Source organism: Ochotona curzoniae, unplaced genomic scaffold (assembly GCF_017591425.1).
Source record: "Ochotona curzoniae isolate NIBS_2020 unplaced genomic scaffold, NIBS_Ocur_1.0 contig_832, whole genome shotgun sequence".
Classification (NCBI taxonomy): Eukaryota; Metazoa; Chordata; class Mammalia; order Lagomorpha; family Ochotonidae; genus Ochotona; species Ochotona curzoniae.
The window spans coordinates 459,258-486,511 of record NW_024466580.1 but is presented as its reverse complement, the minus strand read 5'-3'; the positions used below and the strand labels follow the sequence as shown (position 1 = coordinate 486,511).

The following is a 27,254-nucleotide window of genomic DNA, read 5'->3' as shown; positions in this document are numbered from 1 at the left end:
CCTGTGTTGGGAAAATGTGCTGCCCTCCTGCCTCTCTAAGCTGCCAGACACGCTGCCGCCCTGCCCGGAGCATCCTTGCCCCTGCCTCGCTACCCTCCCCAGCTGGGTCTCTGAACGGGAGCCATGACTTCGCAGCAGCTCCTCTTCCTCCTCCCTGGTGCATGGTGTAACTGCGTCTGGACTCTACCAGTCTCCTCCTGAGCCATGACATTGCTGGAAAGCACACACGGACACATGGAAGAACCAAGTACTGCATGTCTTCCAGCCTCAAGTGCTGCTTCTACATATTTCTCCGTTTTCTCTCTCAGGAAGAATGGCCAGCATCATGCATACACATAAGTATCCATGCATAATTAATGTCCCAAACATTGTGCAAAACACTTTTCTCACACAACATTTCATTTAAATTCCTAAAACAACCCTGCAAATAGACACTGGTTTTTGGAACTGGAGTTTAGAGAAGTAGGCAATTCTTTTGTCCAGGACCACACCGCTCACAGACAGCGGGGTCAGGAAAGACAGTATTTCTTTAAAATTCTTGATCCATTGCACTCCAGGCAATTTGGAATTCCCAAAGAATCAACTCCCACTCACATGAGCTAAGACAGAGAAGAAGGAACACACAATTGCAACCTAAATTCTGTTTCCTGTCATGTCATCTAACGAATGCCTGATGTTCGAGTTCCTGCAACGGAACCAGGACACCGGAAGGATGTGAAAGGAGATGGAATCAGCACCTACAGAAGATGGCAAGCCCATCTAGGAAAGAACAGAGGCCAGAGGTGCAGCTACGTGTGGCTCTTGGCTTGCAGTTCAGTCACAGATGCTTCCAGCAGATTTATCTTCCTAATCATGTTTTTCTTGAATTAATATTAAGATGAGCTTTCTTTTCTGCACACATAGCAGCTGGCTTCAAAAGGAAGTAACTCCAAAGCTGGCTGGGTGGTGGGACAACCCACTTGAGATTCACAATATGACTTGGATCAATGTCTCGGGCTGACCAGCTGGGACCAAGTGCAAATCTAGTATGAAGAGTGGGGCCAGGCCACTCAGGCCAGGTGTGGAACCACCAGCTTTAAGGACTCTGTGCCCTAAACATCAGTGTTCATTCTACAATACTCTATGCTCCTGGACCCTGGACAGGTTTGTAGACCCAGGAGAAATCCAGGTCTGACCCATTCTGACTAAGTAGGGCACACAGAATCAGCTTTAGAGAGAAGTTGCTAGTCCAAGAACAACATCTATCTCTCCCATCCGAGCACAGCATCCATCAGACAGTGAGGCCACAAGGACCTATATGGCACATGGCACACTCAAGCCTGCTGGCTGTCACAGCCTCAAAAATGAGCGTTGTGTCTGTAGTTCAGAGGTGGCAGCTATTTTCATCAACAGAATAAAGGAAAATAAGTGTCTGCTCCCGCCCCTTAAAAAAAAAAAAACTTTCCACCGTGAGCTCCTGTCTTTGCTCCCGTCTCTGAAGGATTTCAGCCTTCTGGCTCCTCCAGAGAATCTCCTATTAGATAAGGCCTCATACGGGAGACTTACCCTCTGTGGAGTCCCACGGGCCCCAGTCCACAGAGTTGTTACAGCCAGGGAACCAGCCCCCAAGCCCCAGGAACCTGTCAACTTCACCAAGGCTTCTTAACCCTCACCCAGACACTTGACAATCATCCACACACAGAAAAACTCATTTTGTCTGTGCTATACATAACTTATAGCCATAGACAGCATCCTTCTCTCTGGGTCTTTACATTATATTAGCTGGCAAATGCCATCTGAGCAGGGACCACATCTGGGTCTGCACCCTGTGTTACAACTCTTGGCATACAGGGAGACCCTTGCCACTTACCATTCAAGTAAGTATATCCAATGAAGAACCAAAATTCCAACCCAGCAAGAAAGACTATGGTGGGACTCTAGGAAATTTACTAGAAAGCAGGCAGGCATTTCCTGGGCTAGCGGTGCCATCCCAAGGTGGACACCAATTTTGCCCCTACAAAGCCTCAAACCCCCTCACTTCAAGCTACAGTATCCCACCTTCCCGTAAGGGATTCAGACCCCACCACATAATAGAGGACTCTGCTCCTATGTATGCCTCCGACCTCAGAGGTCCAGGAAGACAACAGCAAGGGTCCAAGGGATGGCAAGCTTCCTAGACCAGCCCTGGGAGAGGTTCCTTGCAGGCAGGCTTCCTGGGCCAACCCTGGGAGGGGTCCCTTAGAGGCAGGCTTCGTGGGCCAGCCCTGGGAAGGGTCCCTTAGAGGCAGGCTTCGAGGGCCAGCCCTGGGAGAGGTTCCTTGAAGGTACGCTTCCTGGGCCAGCCCTGGGAGGGGTCCCTTAGAGGCAGGCTTCCTGGGCCAGTCCTGGGAGGGGACCACACGCACCGTTGATGGTGAGATGCACCCAGCTGCCATTGTGGAATGTGTCATACTGCTGGTCCAGCATGAGCACTTTGCATTCATACCAGCCCTGGTCCTCGGAGCGCACCTGCTCCAGCCGTAGAGACGCTTTGTCATGAAGACTGGCCCTGCCTGGGGAAACAGTAGCAAAAAAACACATCAGGGCAGGTCCAGCAGCTCATCAGTAATCACCCAAGCCAAAGCCAGGAGACCCGAAACAACCATCAAACCACATCCCACAGCAGAGCCCAGAAGGATGCTGGGCCCTGCCTCTGTAGCAAGTGGCAAGGGAAAAGTAGGAGAGCTTGGCCATGCAGCCACTTTCTCTTCCAAGCCATCACTGTCCCAGGCAGCCATGGTAGCCTCAGTCCCTCAGAATCCATCCACCCTTTTGGAAACACAGAGCTGAGCAGAGATGAGAGAGAGCAGCAGAAGATTTGAACAGAAGAGGGGAGGCCAGGTAGGCTAGTAGGCTTTGCAGCATTTCTATTCAAGCACTATAATACCCCCAGCTCAGTTAAGCACTCAGATCCTCCATAGACAGCCTGCCCTGTCCAATCTCCCAATTCTAACGCAGAGAGGAGACAGGCAGATGGATGGGATACCAGGGTTGCTGTAATGTTGCTGTCAGTGCCAGAAAAACTACCCAGAAAGTGCCAGTACTGAGGGTTGAAGGGCCCATTAACCTGAAAATAAGGGAGTGACTGGCAACAGGGCACAAGTCCCCAAGCATCCCCTGAGTCCATTAGGAGGTTGGGTCCATTCATAAACCGAGCCAAGAGAGCTGCAGCAGGAGCCATTCTGTGGCGCCAGCAGGACGGAGCAGCGCTCCAGCCAGTTCCCCACCTCCCCTTCAGCCCAGCCCAACTCCATGGCTTTCCTCCTTGTCTTAACACTGGTAACTTGCCTAAAACGCAGCTATCCAGGAGCTGGCACAGTGGCATATAAGGCTAGGCCTCCACTTATGGTGCTGGCATACTATGAGTACCAGTTCATGTCCCAGCTACTCCACTTTGGATCCAGTTCCCTGCTTATGGCCTGGGAAAGCAGTTTGAGAATGGCTCAGGTGTTTGGGGCCCTGCACCCCCATGAGAGATCCAGAAAAAGCTCCTGGCTCTTGGCCTTAACTCAGCTCAGCCCTGGCCATTGTGGTCATTTGGGCAGTGAACCAGCAGATGGAGGACCTCTCTCTTTGTCTCTCCTCTCTCTGTACCTCTCTCTGTAAAATTTGCCTCCTCCCCCGCAAATATATATATATATATATAATATACATAAAAAACCCAGACTATCCAAAGCAATCCTGACCAAGAAGAAATCAAGGGCCAAAGGCACAGGAGGAAGAAGAGAGAGAAGCAGACATGGAAGCAACCTGGAGCTCAGAGGCCAGGAAAGACAGAAGTCCACGCAGGGGCTCGCCTGTGACTGCCACCTGCAGCTCCAACATCCCACATGGGAGTGCCAGTTTGAGTTCCAGCTACTCCTCTTCCCATCCAGCTCCCTGCTCATGCACCCAGCAAGGCGGCAGATGATGGCCCAAGGACCTGGGCTCCTGAAACCCTGTGGGAGAACAGGATAGGGTTCCTGGCTCCTAGCTTCAGCCTGGCTCAGACCTGCCTGTTGCAGGTATTTGGGGAATGAACTAGCAAATGGAAAATATCTCCTCTCTCTCTCTCTCTCCCTCTGCACCACCACCCCTTGCTCCTTCCCTCCCTCTCAAATAAATAAATCTTCAAGGGAAGAAAAACAGTCAAAACAGAGTCTTTTTGGCCCCCTGCCTACCTTTCAAGCCCAGCACACACAGTCACCCCACACCCTCCTCCCTGGCAGACAACAGTGGTGAGTCACGGTGAGGCTGCTTGCTGCTGGCAGAGTAATTGCAGAGCAAGACATCAGCAGCCCAGAAAGGGAGGCCGGGTGGCTGAGGGGAAGTGAGCCAGTGTGACCAGGCGCCCGCCAGGGGCACAGACATGGAGGACATTTATATGGAGCCCAAAGTTCAGAGACAATAAGTAGACAGTGACCGAGCCAGACAGGCGCACCACTCTGCAGCTGCCAGGCTAACAGTATGGAACCGTCCAGCTCCATCCTCCCCAACAGGAGGCAGTATCCTCTCTTCCTCCCCTGCAGGTGCAGCACCTGTATGGGGCTCACAAGGGGCCGACATCTAAACACCTCTTACTTTCTTCCCAGAGTCCCTGGGAGAAGAAAGAGGCAGGTGCTGAAAAGGAGAGAAATCAGAGCAGCCAGGAAAAGACAAGAGGACAGGCACAAAGGTGGAGGAACAGTAAGATCAAAACGAGGGCAGACAGCCCAGCCCTTACCTGCATATTCAGGGTCCACGTGGGGCGGGTAATAGCCAAACTTGATGAAGATAGGGATGGGGACGCCAAACTTGAACCACTCTACCACATAGGGTGGGGGCTGTCCCGTCACAGGGTGGATCACGTCGCATCGCAGGACCACACCCTCGCCAGCTCGGGCGGTCACAAACTCTGGCTCTTCTCGCAGGCCGTGGGCGACTGCAGGGAAAGCAGTTGGGGCAGAGACGCGATGACAAAAAGAGTGTCCAAAAGAGTTTGCCTCCGCCTCCTTCTCGCTACCACCCTCATTCAGCTCCTCCGCATCTGCCCTGTCCTGCCCTTCAAGCCCCATTACCCCTTCTGTGCACACATCATCCCTGGGCACTCTAGCAGGTACAAGCATGGAGGTGGGGAACACGGCAGTGCGGAGGGGTCCTCTTTGGACCCAAAGAGCAACAAGTGCACCCATCTCCCACCTCCCATAACTACAAGGAAACAGGACAAGCGGCTGGAGTGGCTCCAGCCTCCCACGTGACCCATTCCCATTAACCCTGGTGCCTGCCCAGCAGCACCAGACTGCCCCAGCAGCAGGATTCTGGAATCACGCCCTCAGGAGCCAGGGAACTTCCTGATCTAAGGGACAGCCCAGCTCCGGAGGGGAGGGCAGGGGTGGAGGGGACTGCAAGGCTCCAGTTTGCAAAGGCCCAGCCCATATGAGACTGAGGAAGAAGGTGGACCATCACTATCAAGAGACTGGAGCTGTAGGCAGAGAGACCCTGACTATCCAGGCCTCTGGGACAGATGGAGGGGGTACACCATCATGGCTGACAGGGGAGGGGCCCCCAGCTTCACACCCCCCACACACAGCTAGTGGATGGGCCATGGGAGTGCAGTGAGGGTCCATATCCCAGCCTGGGCTGCTGTGCACCCCACAGTGCTGCAGCCCCAACTAGGACTGAAAACACTCCTTACACCCCAGCTTCCACTCAAGTCAGGGCCACGGAGGCCAAGGTCACCTTGGCTACCAATGTCTCAGCAAAAGGGACAGCCCTGGGAAGTCTTGCCCTGCTGTCCCACACCCACTTACCCTGGCGAGTCAACCTCACCTTCCCCCTTCCTCATCCCACCTTCCCTGTCCCAGGCCGGGCAGCACCAGGGACAGCAGCTGCATACAGCAGGCTCAAAGCCCAGCACGCAGGGCCCTCCCCCTGGCAGTTCCTCCCCTGGCCCCAGCCAGCTCCTTCCTGGTCGTCTCAGTATTTGCTTCAGGTTTCTGCATCATGGCATCGTGTGTGTGTGTGTGTGTGTGTGTGTGTGTGTGTGTGTGTGTGTGTTGGGGGACCAGGGCCAGAGATTTATACTGGCTTGGAGAGGGAAAGGGGTTCCAAGGCTTGCTCCTCTCCCCAGACTTGGTGTCTCAGAAGCCATCCTGGTCCCCTCCCCCTCCTCTGCAAATTGCGGAAGGAGGAGGCAAGCCCTTCCAGAGCTGATTGGCTGTCGGTGACATCACTGTTTTCTAGAGAAAGAGCTAGGATCACAGAGTATTTTTGGAGGCAGCCAGTGCTGCACTCACCTGCCTGAGGCCCCAGCAGGTTTCCCAGCTGCCCCACCCCCACCCTGGCTTTGGGCTGAGTGTGCCACGAGCCCCTGGGGGGAGAAAGCAGAGTGAGAAGAAGGCCCAGCTGTAGCAAGCACCACCCCCACGACCCCAGGGGCACCTAGGCGGGGACAAGCCTGCCTGTTGGCATCCATAAGCATACAGGCTGGGGCTGAACCAAGAGGAATGGGGGAAGAGCAGGCACTGTGAGCCTGGTGGGGAGACTGTGTGTGTACAAGTGGCTGCCTGAGAGGGCCTGAGGGGACAAAGCATGGCAGCCCTCGGAGTGGGCACAAAGGGTGCCTCCTCGGCAGCCCAGGAGTGGGCACAAAGGGTGGTCTCACACGGTGAGCCTGTGCCCTGGAGAGAGGCTGCTGAGGGTGAGAGTCGAGGGGGCAAGGCAAGGAGATGGGTGGGCTTTGACTCAGTTCCCACTGTGCCAGCTGCTCATTTGCACCTAGCACTGCCTCATTCTCACTCCATGACAATGAGGCAGTTCGTTCACACCTTCTTTCCCCAGTACTGAGAAGGTTCCATGTGCCCACCCCCAGCCCCAGCCTGCCCAAGGCCCACCCCAAGGTAGCAGCCCCGCCTGCGTCTTTTCTCCAGGAACCCCTTCAGCGAGGAGAAAGCTTGATATGGAGAGGATGTACCCAGCAAGACCCAAGGAAATGGGCTTTCCTTGAGCAGTGCAGAGGGAGCAGCTGCTCCCAGCCACCCCACACAGCACAAGCCCTCCTGATTTCCTGCATCCTAAAATATTTATCTGTTTTCCTCCTCTCCTGCACACACACACACACACACACACACACACACACACACACACGGCATGTTCTCTCACTCCATTATCCACAAGCACTTCCTCCTAAGCCTGATTCTTCCGAGCCAAAGTCTATCTAATAAAACACCCTTTCCCATATGAGGGACAGAGACAGGAGGGACTTGACGGAGAAGACAGAGAAATCAGACACAGTGGAAGCCAAATCCACATGCAGGAGTAAAAGACATTCAAGAAACAAGGAAGGGCAGAACCCTCGGCTGGGTCTTGGGGCACCCCAGGGAGATGCAGGAGACCCAAGGGTCAGGACCACCAGGGCACCCAGGGCACTCAGTAGGGCAGAGCTGAGACTGGAGCAGCAGGTGCCCACTGCTGGTGGAGGCAGCACAGTGGGATGGAGGGCAGGTGAGCAGCTCAAAGGCACCAGACTCCTCCCCCAGAGGAAGACCACTGACCTTGGCAGGGCGCCTCAAGCACTCTCCCTAGAGAAGCAGCAAATATTGGCACCCTGAGCTAACAAGTCTGCACCTTGGGGGTCTGCCCAGCCCCCTGCAGCTCCGCCATCCCAGCAGGGAAGAGACGGCACAAGGGCCCCTACAGTCTGGCTGACCTTTTGGTAAACCCATGAGGTACAAATCTCCTACTCACAGGACCAGGTGGTACCCAGTAGGTAGCTGGACCCAGGACAGCCACCGGAACCCCCATGGACACAAGAAGCCTGGCACAGCTCCCATATCCAACACTGTCCAGCTCACCCGCCAAGGAGTGGTCACAGGAGGAAAGGCACCTGAGAAACAGAGACACTCTAAATGCTGGAAGAGGGGGGAGTCAGCCGGGGCAGGATGCATTTCTGCCATCTGCCAGGATCAGTGCTAAGACAGTGATGTGACTCTCACTTAGTTTGACCAAAATACTGGTGTCTCCATATCACAAGCAAGCCAACCGGGAGGCTGTGTGGTTCCCCCAAGCTTACTTGGGTAACAGGTGGTGGCAGCAGGATCACCACTCCACCAGCACAGACTCAGAGGAGTAGGGCCCCTCCCTCCAGACAGGGTCAGAGGTCAGTGTCATGCTCCTCCCCACCCCCAGCAGGTTCTCAGAGTCCAGGCTCCACAGCCCAGGAAGATGGGGAAAGGATTTCAAGGTAGGTCTGCCTCCAGATGGCTGAACACCATTCTGCCTGACTCCCTGGGGGCTCTGGTTGCATCTGGCTGGCAGCTAAGGAAAGGGAGGGGTGTGGGCTGTGCCTCAGCCCCCAGGACTCATTAGTAAAAGTCCTCAGTGCGGCCTCCTCCTCTTTTTCCTCCTCCTCTGGGCACCGACTCTCAAACCACAGGCCTGTTGTCTAATAATACCAGCGACAGCCACCGCCACCTCCATCTGCCAGCCTAAAAATAATCCCTGCTGAGTCCCAAAAAGGCACAGCCCCCAACAGTCCCCCTTTCCCACCCCCACCCAAGCCTGGAGGTTCCAGGAGATTCCAGGAAGCTGGCAGACTCCCTCGGGACTCACCAAGTGGGAGGCACTGGGAGGGACTGGGGGAGAAGGCAGAGGGCAGAATCCCTCTTGTCCAAAACAGAGCAACTGCATTGGAGAGGAGGCCCATGACCAAGACAGCAGGCACCTCGGGACATCATTCATGCCCCACCCAACGTCCATCCCACGCAGTCCCTCAAAGAAGTGGTTTCCCCATCAGGGTCCTCCCATAACCAACCAAACCTCAGAGGTCAGGTGCACCTGGCCGGGAAACCTCAGCAGATTAGCAAGAGCAAGCCATGGGAAGAGAGAGGTCAGGAATGGTATGCTCCCTCCTTCTGGGGTGCCTGCTTCTCCTTCTGACTCAGCCATGACCATGCCATTAGCAGCCTTAATCTGCTCTAGGCTGCTCTGTATTGCCAAGAGCCCTTCTCAGGGAGCCACTAGCAGGAAGGAAGTCAGTAATTCAATCTGCTTTCTTTTAATGGCTCTTCAGCAGGAAAGCAAAGTCGTACCCCCATGCTTCCACAGCCCCGCCTCTTTCCCAGTGCCATGGTCAAGGCCTGACTCTGCACATTCACAAGCCCAGCCCCTCTGGAAGGACACAAGATCCAAGTGGGAGATCTAAGGCCCAGAACGCTCCCTACTCCAAAGCCAGTAAACAAGGGCAGAGACTCACCTGGTTCAGCGTGGGCCACGTGCAGGTTGTAAGGCCCTACTCAGTGAGTACTAAGAGGCCAGGAAGAGGGTACTAGAGGGTGCATGAGGCAGGGCTGCCCCTGCTTCTCAGGACAGCGCCACCCTCCGTCACAGCCCTAGGTCCCTGCAGACTCTTCCTCCAACCCCTTCTGAGGCCCCATCTCTGATCACCAATCTCCTGTTCATTCACGCGAGAGAGAACTGAAAAGCAGGAAGATTCCTAAGAAAAATAGGTCAGCTGCCTCTGACAGATCAGGCTCACAACCATGGGCAGTACCCCCAGAGCAGGGAGCCAGGCTGGAAGCGCCTCTCCTAGCTCAGCCTCTTCACCCAGCTCCCCAGGGACCCAGCCCCTTCTCTGCCCTATATTGCGGGGCCAGGCTAATGGCAGACCAAGCCACAGTCTTGCTTTAGCAAAGCAGACCCTTCTCAGCTTCCACATGAGCTGGACCTTGGTCCCCAACATGGGCTTTCTCTCTGGCACTTCAGGTATGCTTTGATCTTGCCCCAACTCCATGCTTTCTTGGCCCCCTCAACTCAGGTACAGTGTGATGGAAGGAAAGCAAGGAACTCACTCCAAGTATAGTTTCATGGGCATCCCAGCACAGGTGTATGCCCACGCCTGCAGTTATCTGCCCCAGCTCTGCCATTCTACACACATATGCAAACAAACACAAACATACAGGTGGATGCACACACTGTATACATGTGTGCAGAATATGGGTGTGCTTATACATGCATTGTACATGCATCCTCATGCATACAGGTATGCGCATGTGCAAGAAGGTAAGCATCAGTACATACAGAGACAGTCACATGCACACATGGGCACCTGTACCTCAAGAGTTGGATGTTCTCAGCAATTCACAGCTGTTTTCATCATTCACATCAACTCCATAGAAGCTGCTTAGCCCAGTTTGGGAAACAGAGGCAGCTCCTCAGGATACCCCCTGGGAACTCTGCAGCCTCTAAGAACCTCAGGTTGTGCAGGAGACCGGGCAGATTTCCCCAGAGGAAAGGGTCATGCTGTGACCCAGACCCAGCTCTCCTTGGGGACATCCCTCTACCCCCAGCTCTTCCTACAGCAAACAGGAAAGCAGAAACACAACAATGTCCTGAGGACAGAAGCAGAGGGGAAAGCAGGTGCCAATGTGCAGAACTGAGCATGCGAGGAAGGACGGTGAGATAGCCATGGTGAGGCAGCCTCTGCTCCCTGGGTAACCAGATCCCGGCTTTCTGTCTCAGAGCCACAAACATGAAACCACCCAGGGCCTGGGAGCTGATAGCTTCAAGACAGGCACACACTGGGCCACAGGCCAGCACTGAAAGCTGATTCTTCCTATTGCCCCAGGCTGTGCCCCTTCAGACATCCTTTCCCCAAGTGCTCCCAGGGGACATGCTGCCAGGACACAAACCTGCCTCCAGCAAGTGTGTGCTGGAGACACACAAGTATACATACATGGACAAGGACACACACACACACACAACTTTTGAACCAAGTCCTTCTCAGCCAGCAGACTGAGGCCCATGAGGTCAGCTGGTGGTCTCCACATCTTAAACCTTCTCCTGACCATATTTATTGCCAAAGAGAAGGGCAGTTCAACACCAGCAGAGGGCACTGCTCCAACCTCCCACAGGGCTGGAGTTAGAACCTGACTTTATCTGGGGACACTGGAGTCGGGGATGACCCAACCACAGAACAGTGGACGGACAGTGGATGGACAGTGGAGGCCGATGGGGAAATAAAGGCCCTGTGCCTCACTACAAGACCAGAGATGCAGAGGGAACCAGACACGGCCAGACCTCCAGCACAGTGGGAACTCCTCCAAGCCTGTGAGCAGCACAGCCTGCCTCCTCCCCACCCAACCCCAGGCCAGCTCCTTGCAGGAACAACCCTAGCATCAGCCACATCCCCAACATCTCTCAACAGCCCTCCCACGTCACCTCTGCCAGTCAGGGACAGCTGAGCCCTCCCAGGTACCCCTGACCTCACGCCCTCCCCCAGCCTCTCCAGATCCTGTAAGGACTCCCCCCAGCAGCTTGGAGGCCTGCACGGTCTGCACCGTGCAGGGACAAGAGACTCTGCATAGCCAAGGTCAGCCGAGGCAGGGGTTTCAGGTCCTGACAGAGGAGCTCCCACTGTGAACATCTCCAACCCTTTCCCATCCCCTAGTACCCCCCAAAGCCCAAGGAGGGAAACCTGAACAAGCTGGGATTCCAGAGAGACTGAAATAGTAATACTAATATCAGTTTATTGAGCATATACTATACAGCAGGTAGACACTCGCTTTTTAGACTATTAATGTTCACAAAAAAAAGGAAAGAAATTAAAAACCTTATAAACTCTGTAAGCCCATTTTCCATTTAGACAAGTGACAGCTGGAGAGGCTGACCAAGGTCACAGGGTCAGCAGCATGCAAATACAACTGAAAGCTGATTCCTGACCTATGTCTTCAACCATCACATACAAAGCCATTTAGGCTAAATGACTCCAAGACCAATCAAGCCACCCCCACACGGCTTCCAGACAGAGGTGCCTGTCCAGCCTGGTGAGAGAGAGAATCCCTCTGCCTCCTGAGTGGAGGCACAACCATCACTGTTGGGAAGTCCTTGCTCTGTCCTGCCCTTTGTGTGTTTCTGCAGTGCAACCAACTGTGCTTCATCTGAGCTTAAACTTGGAAGAAAGGCCATTCCCCTCACTTGGCCTTGGCCTTGGCCTTGGAAGGCTCTTTCTGAGCCTCCCTTTAGGGCCTCTTTTCTAATGAGAGATCTCAGCACATCATTTTGTGCTTCCAGCAACAAACAGTCCCTTAGCAGGAACAAACCAAAAACTCGGGGGAGGAAGAGGTTGGCCCTGGAAGACTACATCGAAATGGGGGAGAGGAGGTGGAGGAGGAAGCCATACACCTCGTGAACAAGGCCAACGCAACCCATAGCCAGCCTGCAGACACCCTGCCACAGGATCCCCATCTGACAAATTCAGAATCCGCAAAACCAGGCAGGCCAGTTCAGTGCTTAACAAAATTTCCCCCTGGTTCCCTGCTTATTTTGGGACCACCCTCCCCAAGCAGCACAGGCGACATGTTCCAGTCCAGAAACTTTGTCGGAATCACTCTCTCTACACACCCCCAGGCAAGGTGAGGCAGCCTGTGTCAGGTGCCTGCTGCCGACCCTCTCTGCGCCGCGGCGAGGGAGTGGGTGTTGGGGTTGGCGAGCCAACCCTGCTGACTTCAGCTCTCTGCGCCGCCATCTCCCCCAGCTCTGTGAACTTGCCTGTAGCCGGGTCGTGTCTGCGCGCTGAGAACCGTGAGCTCAGAATCCTGGCACCCTCCAGGCTCCGCTCCCACTTCCATACAAGGGCCTAAAGCCGGGGGTGCCACCCAGAGGCTTGTAGGTCGTTCTGCCCGTCTCCACAGCAAAAGCGCGCGCGCTCACGCACGCATCACTCAACTCGCCGGCTTTCCTGCAACGTCCCCATCTCAGACTCGGGGACTCGGAAAAAGAACCTCCCCTCTTCCCCGCCTCCGCGACGAGATGCAGCAGAGGGAACCCCCTCCTCTGCAGCCCTTGCCCCCAGCCAACTCTGCCTTGAAGCCGAGAACCAGAACGGCAGCGTGGGGTCGGCGTTGCTGCGCTGCACTCCTGGGGAACTTTAGCCTGGACAGGGCCCAAGCGCGGCCAACAGAGGCTCCGGCGCTTGCCAGGGCCAGGCGCAAAGCGGACGCTCCTCCCGAGTCGTCCTTGTCTGCTCTCGCATCCCTTCTGTGCGCCCCCGCCCTCGCAAGGGGGGCTCCCACCTCCAGCCGCCAGGACGTGTGTGCGGGTTAAAGGAGCGCCAGCCGGAGCGCGGGGCGCGCTGGGCCGAGCATCCTGCTCCCTGGACGCAGATGCGGAGAGTCCCAGGGCTCGGGGCGCGCCTCCGGGCAAGGGCTCATCCATGGAACGGTGGCATTGCGCGGGGCTTGGGCGTGCTGCAGCAAACCAAAGACCCGCAAACTCTTCAGCGGCCAGAGTTAGGGGAGCGCAGAGCTCGGGAAGCACTGCTCAAGCAAATGGCAACCAGCTGGGCACACTGGTGTCCACCTCAATTGCAAAGTCGTCCTCGATGGCAAGGCATCCTTCCCCTCAACCTCCACCCACTCCGAGTGCCCATGGACTTAGGCCCCTTCCCGCCCAGCTCCTCTGGCCCGCTAAGTCAGGCCCCTCTCGGGCAAATCCCGAGGTGCGCCTGGCCGGAGCCGAAGCCTGAGCCGCACCCGCGGGAAGGCGCGGTGCTCGGCAGCCAGCCGCCGGGGACCGGAGCCGGGCGTGCCAGGAGAGGTAGAGAAAGGACACTGCACTTCAACTCACCTTGAGCCGCGAGACCTCGGGTGCTGATCACACTTGCTATCAAAGTGGCCACATACCAAATCATAGTACTACCGCGCGCCAGCCAAGAGCCTCATCCTATCGCAAAGTGCTCCCGCGCCCGCACACTTCTCGTGCCTTAGCGCCCGCCTCTCGCCCGCCTACGCCCCACGCCGGTGCTCCTGCAGCCCGGGCGGTCCGTTCTCCATCCCTCCCTGGCTCCGCTCGGCTCGGCGCGCAGCCTCCCCGGCCCCGGCGCAGCGACACCTGCACTACTAGCCCAGGCAGAGAGCAGCCAGGTCCGCGGTGAAGCCTAGCCGGGCAGGGGGTACGGGCCCGCCCCCGCCGCCTGCCCATTGGGTACCGCCCACAAATCCGCGGGCCTATTGGCCCTGCTGTCTGCCCGTCGAGGCGCGAAGGAGGCGAGCCCATTTCAAGGTGCGTTGAAGTGTGGCGAGCACAGAGCCGCAGAATCATGCGCATTGCCTAGGAGAAGGCGTTGTAGCGTCTTTGCTCGGTGCTCTTCTGTGCTCACAGTGCACTGCAAGTTTCCAGTCAAGGAAATGGTAGCCTCTCGGGTTGGGTACCGGGAACCTGGGAGTCTCAGCTGTCCCCTGGCAGGTCTGAGGGGATGGCGCCCCAACCCCACTCAGGGAACCCAACATCCGGTTTTCCTCCAGTAGAAAGCGGTTCCCTGAGGACCCTGCTGTTTCGGTGATGGGGGAAACCCGGGAGCGGGCGGCCTGGGAGAGCTAGGAGACGTCCTTCGCTGGAGAGCTCTTCAAAGAGGTCACGCGCTGCCTCCCCGCCCCCACTCCCTTCCCCGAGTGCACGCACGCACACATGCACACAGATTTCCCCAGCAGAACCCCACCCCCATCGAACAGGGTGCTAAGTTAGATTCCATCATCGGGCCCGAAGACAGGGGGATGATGAAAATGACCTCTAAGAGTCCCTAAGATTAAGGATGAGTCATTGGCTCAGCTGCAGAGAGTCACAGACCCCCGTGAGACACGCGCACCACCCCCAGCACAGGTCATTGTTGCTCATCATTACTAAACCCCAACTTGGAGCAATGAAAAATGTTTCTTCCTCCCAAAAGGCTGATTCCTCATGCGCATGAATCCTCCCCTCTCCAGCCTACTCGGAGCCTAGCCCCTTTTAGCAACCCGAAGCAGTGAAGGGGGTTGGGATGGAGGAGATTTGGAAAAAGGAAAGGGCAGGGGGGAGGGGGGTTCTTCCTCTGACAGAGGAAGACAGATCCGGAAAGTGGAAGCCCCTCGCCAGTCCTAGTCTCTTACCCAGGGCGTTACTTATCCCTACCTCCCAATACAGTTGTATCTGCAAAAGAAAGAAATGAGTGTCATGGAAACTCCAGTCAGCTCACACCAGCACTCTGAGGCTGCTGTGAAAATGTGTCTTCCTTCCAGGTGTGCCAGCAAGGTGAGCGCTACACAGCTCCCTCGGATGGGCTGTTGGCTAAGGAAGGAAACAGAGGAACAGCTCTGGAATTCCATCCACTCCAAGTACCCATCAAACACATAGCCTGTGTCTAAGACCTGAAGCTCCCCCAAACAACTATGAGACTTACGCATGCATGTACACACACACACACACACACACACACACACACACACACACACACACACACACACACTGTGCATAGAAAGTGACCTTAAATACTGTGTCAGCGCTCTTACCCAAAACAGGAATTATCTTTGTTCAGCTAAGTGGTGGAACGCTGGGACCCCCAGCAAACACATTGGGTGTCATCTGAGAGATCAAAACTCTTGAATAATCTCCAACCTGCTCACTCCACTCAGAAAAACACATTCAAGATGCACGACTCTGGGGATACCTCTCCCAGTGCCCTGACTTTAGGTTGCTTGTTTTTTGTTTTCCTAAACAAGGATGCCTTTCTGGGCGCTATGTGGGGAGCCTGGAGTTCCAAGATCCATTAATGTACTAATTCTCAGGCAATGACATCCTGGAGTCATTCCAGCCCCAATACCCCCGCCACCACCACCACCACCACCAAATACACACATTGTACACACACACACACACACACACACACACACACACACGTTGCAGGTACACACATACTTTGGGTCTGAGAGGTAGAATCCATTGCTGAAACCTATTTGCAGAACTGGTAACAATAAGAGAATTCTCTTTCCAAAACCTGTCAGCTAAGCGAGCCAGTTTAGCCAGCCTCTTAGACTCAAGTGAGGCACTGGATTCCCAAGGGTTAGTCCCAGTTCCTTACCACTTTTGGTATAAATGAGATCAGGGAGTTGGAAATATCTGGGTTCAGAGAAAACTCCTAGTGGCCTACAGGGTAAGGGATAAATGACATGGTTCTTACCCTGCTTCTTAATTTTCTTTCCTTGGCTATTGTCTTGGTTAAACCCAGGGTGGAGGTCTCGGCTAGAAATCAATGGTGTCTGTCAGCATGGAAAAAAAATAAAACCATGTAGAGCTTAAAGACATAAGTTGGGCTGGGAAGGGATTCAAACGTACTATATAAAAGAGAGAAAGAATTTTCCTCTGGATCAATCTAATGGAAGTGGAGTAGAAAAAGGGGGTGAGGGCTACGAGTAAGGAAAGAAAACTAAACTGCAATGGGGAATGTAAGCAATTTATCACCAAGCATGTTCATTGGTCTTCAGCTTTGGGCGCAACCAGGGAGGACCCAGAGCCATTCTCAGGCTTACGTGATTAGTCTCCAATGTCAATGGTTATCTATCCAAGAGCCCCATGCACACCAGGTATGGAAGTGGCTGTGGTCTTCTCTTAAGGCCTTGCATTCTGGGGATACAAAACACTTCTCTTATCACTGACTCTAACAAAAGCCTCAACCCTGCCATCTACTCTTACATGCTTATAGGATTGTCTTTGAAGGGCAAGGAAGGTGACAGCCAGCACTTTGAAATATCAGAGAAGAGAAATTGACATTCACTCCCCCATTACATCCACTGAGCAAGTGAGACTTAAAAAACAGTTTTTCACTCACTTGTAACTGATTACCATCCTCACTGCTTCCAGGATCCTTGAAGGGATAGCTTGTTGTGGTGGCTGCTGGTGAAGAGGGACCTTTCCAAAGTGAATGCCAAAAAGCAGGTTTAGTTTCACATATTTAAGGAACTTCATTAGTTACCTTTGCCATTGCCAAATGCCCAAAATGGAATGGCTTAAGCCAAAACGTCTCAGATCTTCACTCATGGATGTGCAACTTGGCGGACGCAACTTCATAGGTATCATAAGGATTATTCATCCGCATGGCAAGTAAGTTGCTGCTAGCTGCTTCCCAAGAGTCTCAGCCAGAGGCTGTGGTTCTTCTGCAGCGGCTGCCCCCACTTCCTCACAGCAGGGTGACTAGGTTCAAAACCTGGCAAACCGGTATATCCAAGTGAACACTAAGCAACTCATTATAGCCTGGCCTTGAAGGAAACATAGCACTTCCATCTGAGTCAAAAATCTGGCCCCCTCCACTCATTGGAACAGTGGCCATATCATTACAAGAGAGGTTCGTTGGGTGGGAGATGCTTTTGCAACCACTGGAGATGATGCAATTTACCATGAATACAGTCTTCCAGATTAAAGCAAATGCTCCTAGATACAAAATCTCTAGAAATGTATGCTGGTGTGAGTTCTCCAGAGAAACAGAATCAATGTGTTCTATCTATGCATCTATTCATGGAGAGAGCCAAGAGAAGATTTATCATAGAAATTAGCTCGTGCAATAATGGGAGGCTAACAATGTGCCCACGTGCCCATGGAGAGCTGGAGAAACCAACAATGGGGAACTGGAGAAGCCTACGATGGGGAGCTGGAACTCATTGGTGTGAGCCCTAAAGTCTGAAGATCTGAGGGCCCAAGTACAGGAGAGGACAGATTGTTTGGGTTCCAGAAGAAAGAAAAAAAATCACTCTTCCTCCCCAACTCCAGTCCTGCATGGATTAGATGTCCACCTACATTGGTGAGAATGGATCTTTGTATAGCCATCCTGCTGATTCAGATGCTAATCTCTTCTGGAAACACTCTCATAGGCACACTCAGAACTACTGTTACACCAGCTGTCTGGGCACCCCTAACCCCGTCAAATTGGCACAGAAAATTAATAATCACATGAGGGTTTGACATATAATTTCTGCCTGTTAGAATTTTCCCACTTCAACTCAAACTGCCACCACAATCACGGTTCCTAAGTAGGTGCCCTTGACCTTTACCAAAAAACCAGCCTATTTGTGAAGCAAATCCTTTCACCTGTTTTTCTCTTAATACCTCAGAGACCAGTCAGCCTAGTTTTTAAAGAACTCAGGAGGAGAGAAGAACATAAACAAAGGAAATTGGATTTTTGAAATATAAATAATTTCAAGATCTAATGCTGGGAAAAAAGGAGGAAAGTTTTGCATGGTTCTCAAAACCCTCTTACAAGATTTCTCCATTTGACTCTAAAAGCTGAGAGAAGCATGCAAGTGCCTTGCTGGCCTCCATCTTCTTCCAACTCCCTGCCTGTCTGGGCAGCTGGCCTCTGGTCACAGTTTCTTTTCTGGACCCAAGTCTTATTTCTCTACACTCTATTCTGCCCTCTGAAGAAATTGGTTTCTAAAGACTTTGTCCCATTAAATCTCAAATATCATTTATTCAGATTTCCTGGAATAACCTGAGTTTTCCTATGAACATCAATGTTCCCCCACAAGGTCATAGCTTGGTTAGGTACTGATGACCGATGCAGGGTCCTATCATTCTACGTTGCAGGCGCCTGTTTCAACCACCCTAAGATCATTGGATGGTATCTTATCCAGTGGGGTGCATAAGCCCAAGAATAGAATCTACCAGAGCCCATCCTTTGCAGGAGCAAGTCTAAAATCTCCTCATTCTGTGCACATCCCACAACTCACCCTGCTCACAGACAAGTGCGTGTCTCAACAGAGTAGGATTCTCTCATGCCCAGTTCCAGTGGAGAGGGAATTAACCAATAGAGAAAGCAGTTCCTGGCATTTTAGTCAAATGGTATTCATCTCTTGTCTGGCTGAAAAGGGGACACGTTTCTACCCAATACAAAAAGTAACTCTATAGCGTAGGAAAGGTTTATTTGAACACCTGAGAGTTCACACCCTTAGTTCTATCAATCCCTCTCTTCTTGTGTCTTAGTGTTCCAGGCCGGCTCTAAACAATCCTAGGAAGTCAGGTTGCATGGTTCTGTGGCTTTATTTAGGAAGCACAGCAAAGGTTCAGTGATCATGTGAAATTCACTCTACAGAACTCAGAAGTTTTATCAAAGACTTAGTAATGCAGAGCTCAGAACATGTTACCCCATTGTCCAGAAACACCTCACCTGAGGCACTGCTGAGCTCCGGGAGTGTAACTCAGACCAAAGGGGATTGCCCAGACCTCTTCTTGCTAGAACTAGGGCTGAGATGGTCCAATGGAGCCTGCCTTGCTCCAGGCTCCAGCAGTGAGATGCCAGATGGAGCACGAGACTCTCAATTCACATATGTGGGCTTTTAGGAGTTTTAAAAGTCAGCCAGGCCTCGGAGCTCCACTGGACCATCCCAGATCTGGCCCTAGCAAGACGTGTATCTGGGCCATCCTTTTTTGTCTGACTTACACTGCCTCCATTTGTAAAAGGAGAATAGAAGACAGTAGGAACTTAGCTGTGCAAGAGAGAGTGTCTAAACTTTCTCATGCCAATTTCACTGTCACAGACACCCCAATCACCAGGATGCATGACACTGGCACTTTATATGGGTAGCATGATCCAGGATTTCAGAAGAATGTAGAAGTTTCCACAGTGCGAAGTAGAGTCACAAACTTGAGTAGCTGGCATCCTTGAAACTAGCAATAGGTGGATGCAAGCAATGGATGGGGAAGATATGAGAAGTCAGCCTGGAGGCTCACATTGTGATGCAACAAGTTGGCCACCATTTGCAACATGGGTATCCCATACCAAAATATGGGTTCCAGTGCCAGCTGCTCTAGTCCCAAGCCAACATTCTGCTAATTGCCTGGGAAACAGCAGATGATGGTGCAAGTACTTGGGCCCTTGATATCCATTTAGTCTCTTTCTTTATCTCTCTCTCTCTATCTATATATCTCTCCCTTTCAGAGAAATGAATGAATCTTCCTTTTTTAAAGAAGAAGGAAGAGGCGGAAGAAGAGGGGAAGGGGGAAGAGGAGAAGAAGAAAGAGAAGAAGAAAAGAAGAAAAAGAATAAAAGTTGTTGTTAGTAACTTAGAGTGGGTCACCCTGGAAGTCCCAGCAATGGGGGTTCAGGAAACAATAGAAGAAATCCCACGGTGGACATATAGCCACTGCACATTAGTGTGATCCACTTGGTGTTGAGCAGTACAAAGGACATCTTGTCATAGGCTTGCAGCAGCTTGGCATACACTTGGAATAAAGCTATTCTTCTATTAAACCAGATCCTTTGACCCTGACTTACATTGCCTCAGAACTCAAGCAGGTGGATATAGTGCAGGTAGGTGAATGCTGAGTTCTGTCCACAGCAAAAAAGCCAAGAACAGGATGGAAAAAGCGAGAGACTGCAGGCAAAGGAGTCTGCCCACTACACGGTCTTCCCAGCACCTCTGGGGCCTAGCCCTAGTGAGCACTCATGATTTGGGGCAAATGGTGCAAAGTTGGTGACCTGATTGGCTAGGGTGAGACTTGAGAACAGGCATTTGTGACTGAATAGAGATTGGGAGGTAATTGGAGGACAAGAAGATTGGTGGCCTGCGCAGGGTAAGAATGAAGAATAGGGAGTAAGAATGGCCATGGCTGAGTGCGAGGTGAACTGGAGAGCCTGGGCATTAAAACACAGGTGTGGTCCTAAAGAAAGGCCTGAAAGAAAGCATCTTTCTCTTTCACAGAGGAGTGGACGGGGAATGCAAAGGGGCCAGCTGTGGTGCTGGTAGGGAACTATCCTTCTGCTTTGGACACACAGATGGGAAGGCTGGGGGTGGGGAGGAGACAGGCCTGGAAGCCACAGCTGGGGAGTGTCTATTTCTGGCACCCATTCGACCCCCAGTCCTCTCATTCCCCAGACCCCTTCACACTTAGCTTCAGCCCCCACACAAAAGGGCCTTGTGTGCAGTTCCGTGAAATGCCAAATGCATCTTTATGCCATGTCCCCCTTAGCCCCCGGCAGAGGCTTGGCGCAAGCGTCCCTCCACCAGGTGCAAGGGGATAGGAAGACAAGAGCTGGGCATCAGACTCTAGCACAAGGTCAGATCCAGTGTCAGCCTCCATTGCCCTGCCCTCTCTTCTTGATGTCCCACCGTGCCTACCTGCTGCCCTTCTGCCCTCTCCTTCCTTCCCAGCTGTCACTGTCAGAGTTTCCTCTCCTCCCCCGCTCTATTCCTCTTTTTGTTGGGCTCAGAGTGGCCTGGGGAGCCTGGAGACAGAGCCAGATTTATTCTTGGAAACACATCCGTGACAGAGAGTACCACAGCAACAAGTTTCCATGGTGCTTGGACAGCAGAAAGAGACAGTAACGGGATAGACTTTTGGACTTAGGGTTGGAACGCCCAGTGCCACCCTTGCCTCACCTCACCAGCACAGCAGGCATCCTTACACATTCTATGCATCCTCCACAGCCCCATTGGGAGTTCTGTAAATGCCCAACCACTTCAACTGCAGGCTGAACCTACCAGTGTGGATTGAGTACCTGCAGTAAGCCAGCAGTGTACAGATGCGGGTTGAGCAACACACATGGCTCTTGCCTTTACAGAACTTGCGATTAAGAGCCAATAGGGCTGCTCAATATAACTGAATAAGGTTCAAGAGGTGTTATGTACATAAGCTCTATCAGGGAAGATAGAGCTTATGTCCAGGGTGGGAAGGCAGAGTCTGGCCTCCAGGCATCCCTTGGGAGGTAGCAGCTATGACCCTGGTTAAAATGAGGAGAGCACTGAAGGTCAAACCTTGACAGCAGTCCAGTGTTTGCTTCTGTGGGTTGGAAACAAGGGGACAGCATGAGATAGCACAGACATTTCTCCACAGGGGACAGATGGCCAGAGCTAGGGAGATTCAGCTATATGGGAGATTGTACACAACAAGGCTTTGCAGGGTTTTGCTTTGTTTCTTGTTTTTGGTGGGGAGGGGAAGCCACAGAAATGCTGCTGGGATCTATGTGGATAGGAGAAGCATCTCCAGGGCCCTGGCTTCAGAGAATCAGAAACTGGGCTTACTCCCCACTCCCTGCTCCCTTTCTAGGAAACTTAGAAAAGCAAAAGTCAGTGGACTTGGGAGTAGACACAGCTGCCAGGGAAGCCTGTGACACAGGCTGGGGCTGGAACTGGGGTGGAAGGAGGACAGTGGAGGCAGTGAAAAGAAAGTTTCATGAAGAATCTGGACAATGAGCTGATAGAGGGAGGAATATGGAATGGGGGGGGGGTTGCTGGAGGGAGGCTGCTGCAGGGCTTCTCCTGGGCAACTTCCCAAGGTTAATGGAGGGGCACAGAGCAGGCTCTGCAACATTCCAGCACAAGAGGCTGGTTTGAAAGAAGCATTTGCTATGGGGAGAAGGGGCCTTTCTCTGCCTTGGGCTGCTGTCCTTTTGTGCAAGTTCTTTGAGGCCTGAGCCTTGCAAAGAAGCATGGAGAGAGCAGGGTGAGTATGCAGAAAGGACGGTTTGCCATTCATCATCCAGGCAGACGGCGACTCTTGGCAGGCCAGAAGGGGATCAGTGGCTGCTTCAGCTGCTCTTGGATGGAGATGACAGTAGCCAGGAAGTCTCTGAATGTGGGATTCCAGTGGGTTTGGCCCTATTTGGTCAGTAGTGGGCATTTAGAGAAGGTCGTGAAGGAAAGGAAGGGGAGAAAGGGGAGCTTCAACAGAAGATTGGACAGTGCCCTTGGAAGGAAGGGATCTGGAGCCCACAGTGCGGAAGATGTTGACAACACTCAGGGCCTTGTTCTAGATTGTAGAGTTTGGCACAATCAGAAATGTTGAGCCTTTTGCCAGATAGTGTGTTAACGCAACTGAAACCCACATCTCTCTATGAACACACAGACAAGCACTCATGGCACACACACACCCATGGGGGGGGGACATACATGTCTGCACAATTAGACACACAAATATATACACCTGTGCTCACGATCACCTGCAGAAGCTCTTAAACAGTCACGTGTGTCATCTACAAATCCAAGCCACCTTGAGCTGCTTTGGGAAAATGTGTGTCACAGCCTCACACACCACAGCACATGGACGCTGACACACATGGACTTCACATGTACTGGGGACCTAGTGCTGTGTTGGAAACACAGGGAGCTGTCAGCAGGGATGTTCCAACACAGCACTTCCCCTATTGCCAGAACCAGATTCCAAGGAGGCTCCTGCACATGAGATCCACATCTCTTGAGCCGGCCCACAGTCCCATGTCCAAATTCCTCTGCACTTCACCTTAACTCTGATATCGTGGGTACCCAACTCCGCACCAGGCACCTGTTGGAGATGCTAGGGAACAACCACCAGCAGGTGGCGCCAGCAGGAGCCTCATGTTGCTGGGATCGGCACTAAGGAAACAAACCTGTGTTTCTGGGAAGAAATGCAGTTAAACTAAGTCTAGCCTTCCTTACTGTGCCAAGGCAGCCCCAGGACTAGAGCTACTAAGAGGCAGGCCCAGGAAAGCTATTCATGGGACAGAGGAAAGAAAAGACAAAAGGTTCTCAGCCCAGGAGAAGATGGGAGACTGACAATGAGGGACAGGAAAGAGGATAGAGCGGCAGAGTCACTTCTTGTAGTCGGCTGCAGGCTGCGATGCACGGACATTTGTATTTGCTTGCAGATTTCAGAATTACGCTGCTGGAACGTTTGAAGAAGTGAGTATGAAAAGGTGGGAGAATGTAGAGATAAGAGTGTAGTGTGTGTGTGTGTGTGTGTGTGTGTGTGTGTGTACATGTCTGCAGACACTGCCGTTTGTGGTGCAACTCAGGGTGGGAGTAGCTGAGAACTTCTCACAACCACAGCTTCGCCAGCCCTGTGCAGACCACACTCATTAGCCTCCTCCCACGCACTCCCACCTCACACACACTCACCACCCACACAGACAGGTGCTGTGCACCACATACGGACCTGCCCGCCTACACACTTTCACACATATAGAGGGCCCCGCAGGGAGCCCTGGGGATACATATAGCTCCGGCACAGACACACTATAGCTCTGCCAGAGCATGCAGGCATGTGCACTCCAGCACATTCTGGGCTGTCGATGTCCCTACACTCTCAGAGGAAAGGGAATTCAGTAGAGTAAAAATGATGCCTCACTGATCCTGGACAATATCCTCATCTCTCAGACTCTGGGGAGCAAAGATAGATGTGTGGATGCAGGTGGGCAGTAGGGGAGAGCACCTAGGGGAAAGGGCTGCACCTCCCAGCCCCCTAGGTCCAGCTTAGTACCTCAGCACTATGGACAGCGCCTCTGGAGCCAAGGGGAAGCCCTTGTGCATCTCAGAGCTGCAAGATGCTGGAGCCTTCAGAAGAGTATCTGGCATCACAGACATCAATCCCGACCTCAGTGGTATGGGGCCTCGTAAGTGGAAAACAGTGTCTACCTCAGGATTGTTGTGAGTGATAAATGACCAGGAATCGCAGATTTCCCAGCTCTGTGCCTGGCACATTCCAGACTCTCAACAGAGACAACACTGGTTCTGGTACATTCTCTGTCAACTTCCAGACCAGGGACTGAATAGCCTGTGCCACGCATACTTGGTAACACTGCATGTCCGGGTTGGGTAACTGTGAGCCAGGAGATCTGGAGTCAATCCTTGCCAAAGTTTAGCTCTAGCTCTGACCTCTAGCAAAGCATTTCTTCATCTGAGTCTCAGTTTCCCCTCCAGATAATTTGAAACACTCCCAGCAATGATACTAACATGCAAGTCCAACAGGGCAGGCCCTTATGGGCACTTCACAAAAATCCTTCTGTCCTCAAGACATTAAATGGAAGCATCTGGGACCGAGGTCATGGAGCAGCAGGTTAAGACACTGCCTGTGGCACCAGCATCCCGTTTGGATGTTGGTTTGAGTCCTGATCACCCCACGTATGGTCCAGCTCCCTGCACATGCACTTGGTAAAGCCTTAGAGGATGGCTCAAGTGCCTGAGTCCCAGAACCTGCATGGCACCGAAGTCTGGACTGATCCTGCTTCAACAACTTCAGTCATATGAACCAGCAGATGAAAGGTGTCTCTATTCTGTGTCTCTCTATAATTCTGTTTTTTCAAATAAATCAAGAAATCTTTTGTTAGGAACGGAAAGATCTTTTACATTCTTACTGCACAGAAGAAATGAAAGTACTTACCACTGATAGGAGCAGAAACAGAATAAGAACCCAGGCAGATTGCCTTAAAATCTGTGTTCTGAGCATAACATAACTCTGCCCTCTTTGCGGCATGTCATATGTGTCAAATGACATCAAATGACTAAAAGTAGTTTGAAGACTTCAAAACATCATACAAATGACAGTGTACATTGTTATGCATCACAGCCTGGCTCATGGATGAGTAATTGCATGGAGAGTGAGAGCCCAGAGGAATACAGGATGTAGGCTGGGAATGGGTGCCATCTGGAACTGGTACATCACACTGACAGGGGAGAAATGGATAGAGTATAGGCCTGAAGGGGCAAGCAGCCATGAATATCTGTGTCTGGCTCCTACCCTCCTCTCTACTCAGTCCATTTTGAAATCAAACTATTGTATAGAATGAGAAAGGTGATCCTCAACGCACCCTAAAGTCTACCCTCTAATTGTAACCATTCTGTCCCCATTCCCCTGCTCTTCCACATCTACCATCACTACTCCTCCACTGTATTCCAAAGTCTAGAATGTGTTCCCTGTCCTGGGACATACTGAGATCTTTGACGGCCCAGACCAGTGGTAGGTTAGGACTCAGAAGTCTAGTTCAACGCCAGATGTCCCCTATGAAAGATGCAGGTGCTTCTACTCTTCCAGAGAGTGGGATGTGAGGACAGAAACTTCCATGCAAACAACTTTAAGAAAAGGAGACCAGTCTCTAAGGTACTGCTTGGTACTCAATCTGATATGACCTAGTGCTTCCTGAAGAAGTTTCCTGATTCTTAGAAAGAAATCATTGCATTTACATGAGGACAAACTCCATATATCAGGAAGTACAGGCCCTCTCTTCTTGATTGCAACCATGCAGGACAGAACAGTCTCTGAGCCTGAGAAGGAGGATCTTTCAACCCCCTCATACAATTCGCATCTTCTACTTTTCCTGTTGTTTTCAGGATCCTAGCCAATCTTCCTCTTCCCCAACCTGGCCCCCTTCCTGGCCCTCCTTGCTAATGAATCCATTAGGACTGAGTTATTTCCTGTGTTCCCCAAGTTAGACAAATGATCTCAGGCGTTTACAGCAATGGCTGGGAATCTGTCACCATTAGTGGTGCAGTGAAAGCCCCCAAGCACTCCAAGCTCTCTATTTTGGTCTTTATTTTTTCCTGTCTTCTAGCTTGCCTCCTCCAATTTGATCTGGACCCCATTTAAGATACAATCACCATCTAAACCCTAAAGAGTGAGTCTTGTGGCACCTCTCCTAAACGTGAGGATGCTGGAAACAGTGGTGGAATCCCAGGGAACCTTAGTAGGGTGTAGGGAGCTATCTTTCCACTTTCGTTTTCTTTTTAAAGGCTTATTTTTTGGAAATGCATGTTTACAGAGAGAAGGAGACACAGAGAGATAGATCTTCTATTCGCGGGCTTACTCTTCAAATGGCTGTAATGGCTGGAACTGAGCTGATCTGAAGCCAGGAGCCAGGAGCTTCCTCTGGATCTTCCACATGGGTTCAGGGTCTCAAAGCTTTGAGCCACCTTGCATTGCTCTTCCAGGCCATGAGCAGGGAGCTCGTGGGATGGGAAGTGGAGCAGCCAGGATATGAACCAGTGCCCATGGAGGATTACCCAGTTGAGCCTCAGGACCGCAACCCCCACCCCACCTTCCTTTTCATTCATGGCTGAGATCTGTCCTCTCTGTAGAAGCCTCCCTCTCTTCCTTCTGCCACAGAAAGATAAGATGCCCCAACAACTCACATTTCTTACTTAGCAAGTCCTGGTTAGGAAACATCTGCTACGTGACATCATCTCTCTGCTCCTTCCACTCTCTAATGCTGTTTCTCCAAACACCACCCTCATTAGAATCACCTGGAGCACACACCTGGGTACCTGGGCCTCACCTGAGACCTGCAACAGCCTTCTGAGTCTGAATCTGCCCTCTGCATAGCCATCTGGGTCCAGGCTCACTGCAGCTGGAGGAGCCAGTCCCTGCCCGTAGCAGGCACTGCCCTCCAAAGCCAGCTGAGACACTTTCTTTTCTATCCACCTTCTCTCTAGTTAAGTCAAAGTGCTTACACACACACAGGCTCTGAACCACTATAGGAGCACACTGACAGAGCCCAGAGTGAGGTCTAAACTGTGACCCCAGTTTGCTATTCACTCACACTGGGAACTTTGCAATCACCTTTCACAAACGCCTCCACTGCTTCCGCTATCTAATGGGCCATGAACCTTGTTCCTTCCCTTCCTTCTTATTATGTAAAGTTCAGAAGAAAAGAGAAAAGTGAAAGCTTCTTGAATGGTTAAAAGTTTTGAACATACCATGTGCACTTATTATTCTGGAAGAGATACATGGGACTA

General features: G+C 52.3%; 1 protein-coding gene across 2 annotated transcripts in view; it reads right to left on the bottom strand.

Moving 5' to 3' along the window:
• IGSF9B (immunoglobulin superfamily member 9B) overlaps positions 1–13,663 on the bottom strand; it is a 49,285-nt gene extending 35,622 nt beyond the window's left edge. For both annotated transcript variants that reach the window (XM_040992631.1, XM_040992632.1), the window contains exons 1-3: positions 13,600–13,663; positions 4,721–4,918; positions 2,385–2,531 (exon numbers count right to left, since the gene is read on the bottom strand). In XM_040992631.1, coding sequence (XP_040848565.1) covers positions 2,385–2,531; positions 4,721–4,918; positions 13,600–13,663 — 409 coding nt within the window. The remainder of the gene's footprint in view (positions 1–2,384; positions 2,532–4,720; positions 4,919–13,599) is intronic.
• Positions 13,664–27,254: the final 13,591 nt, after the last annotated feature.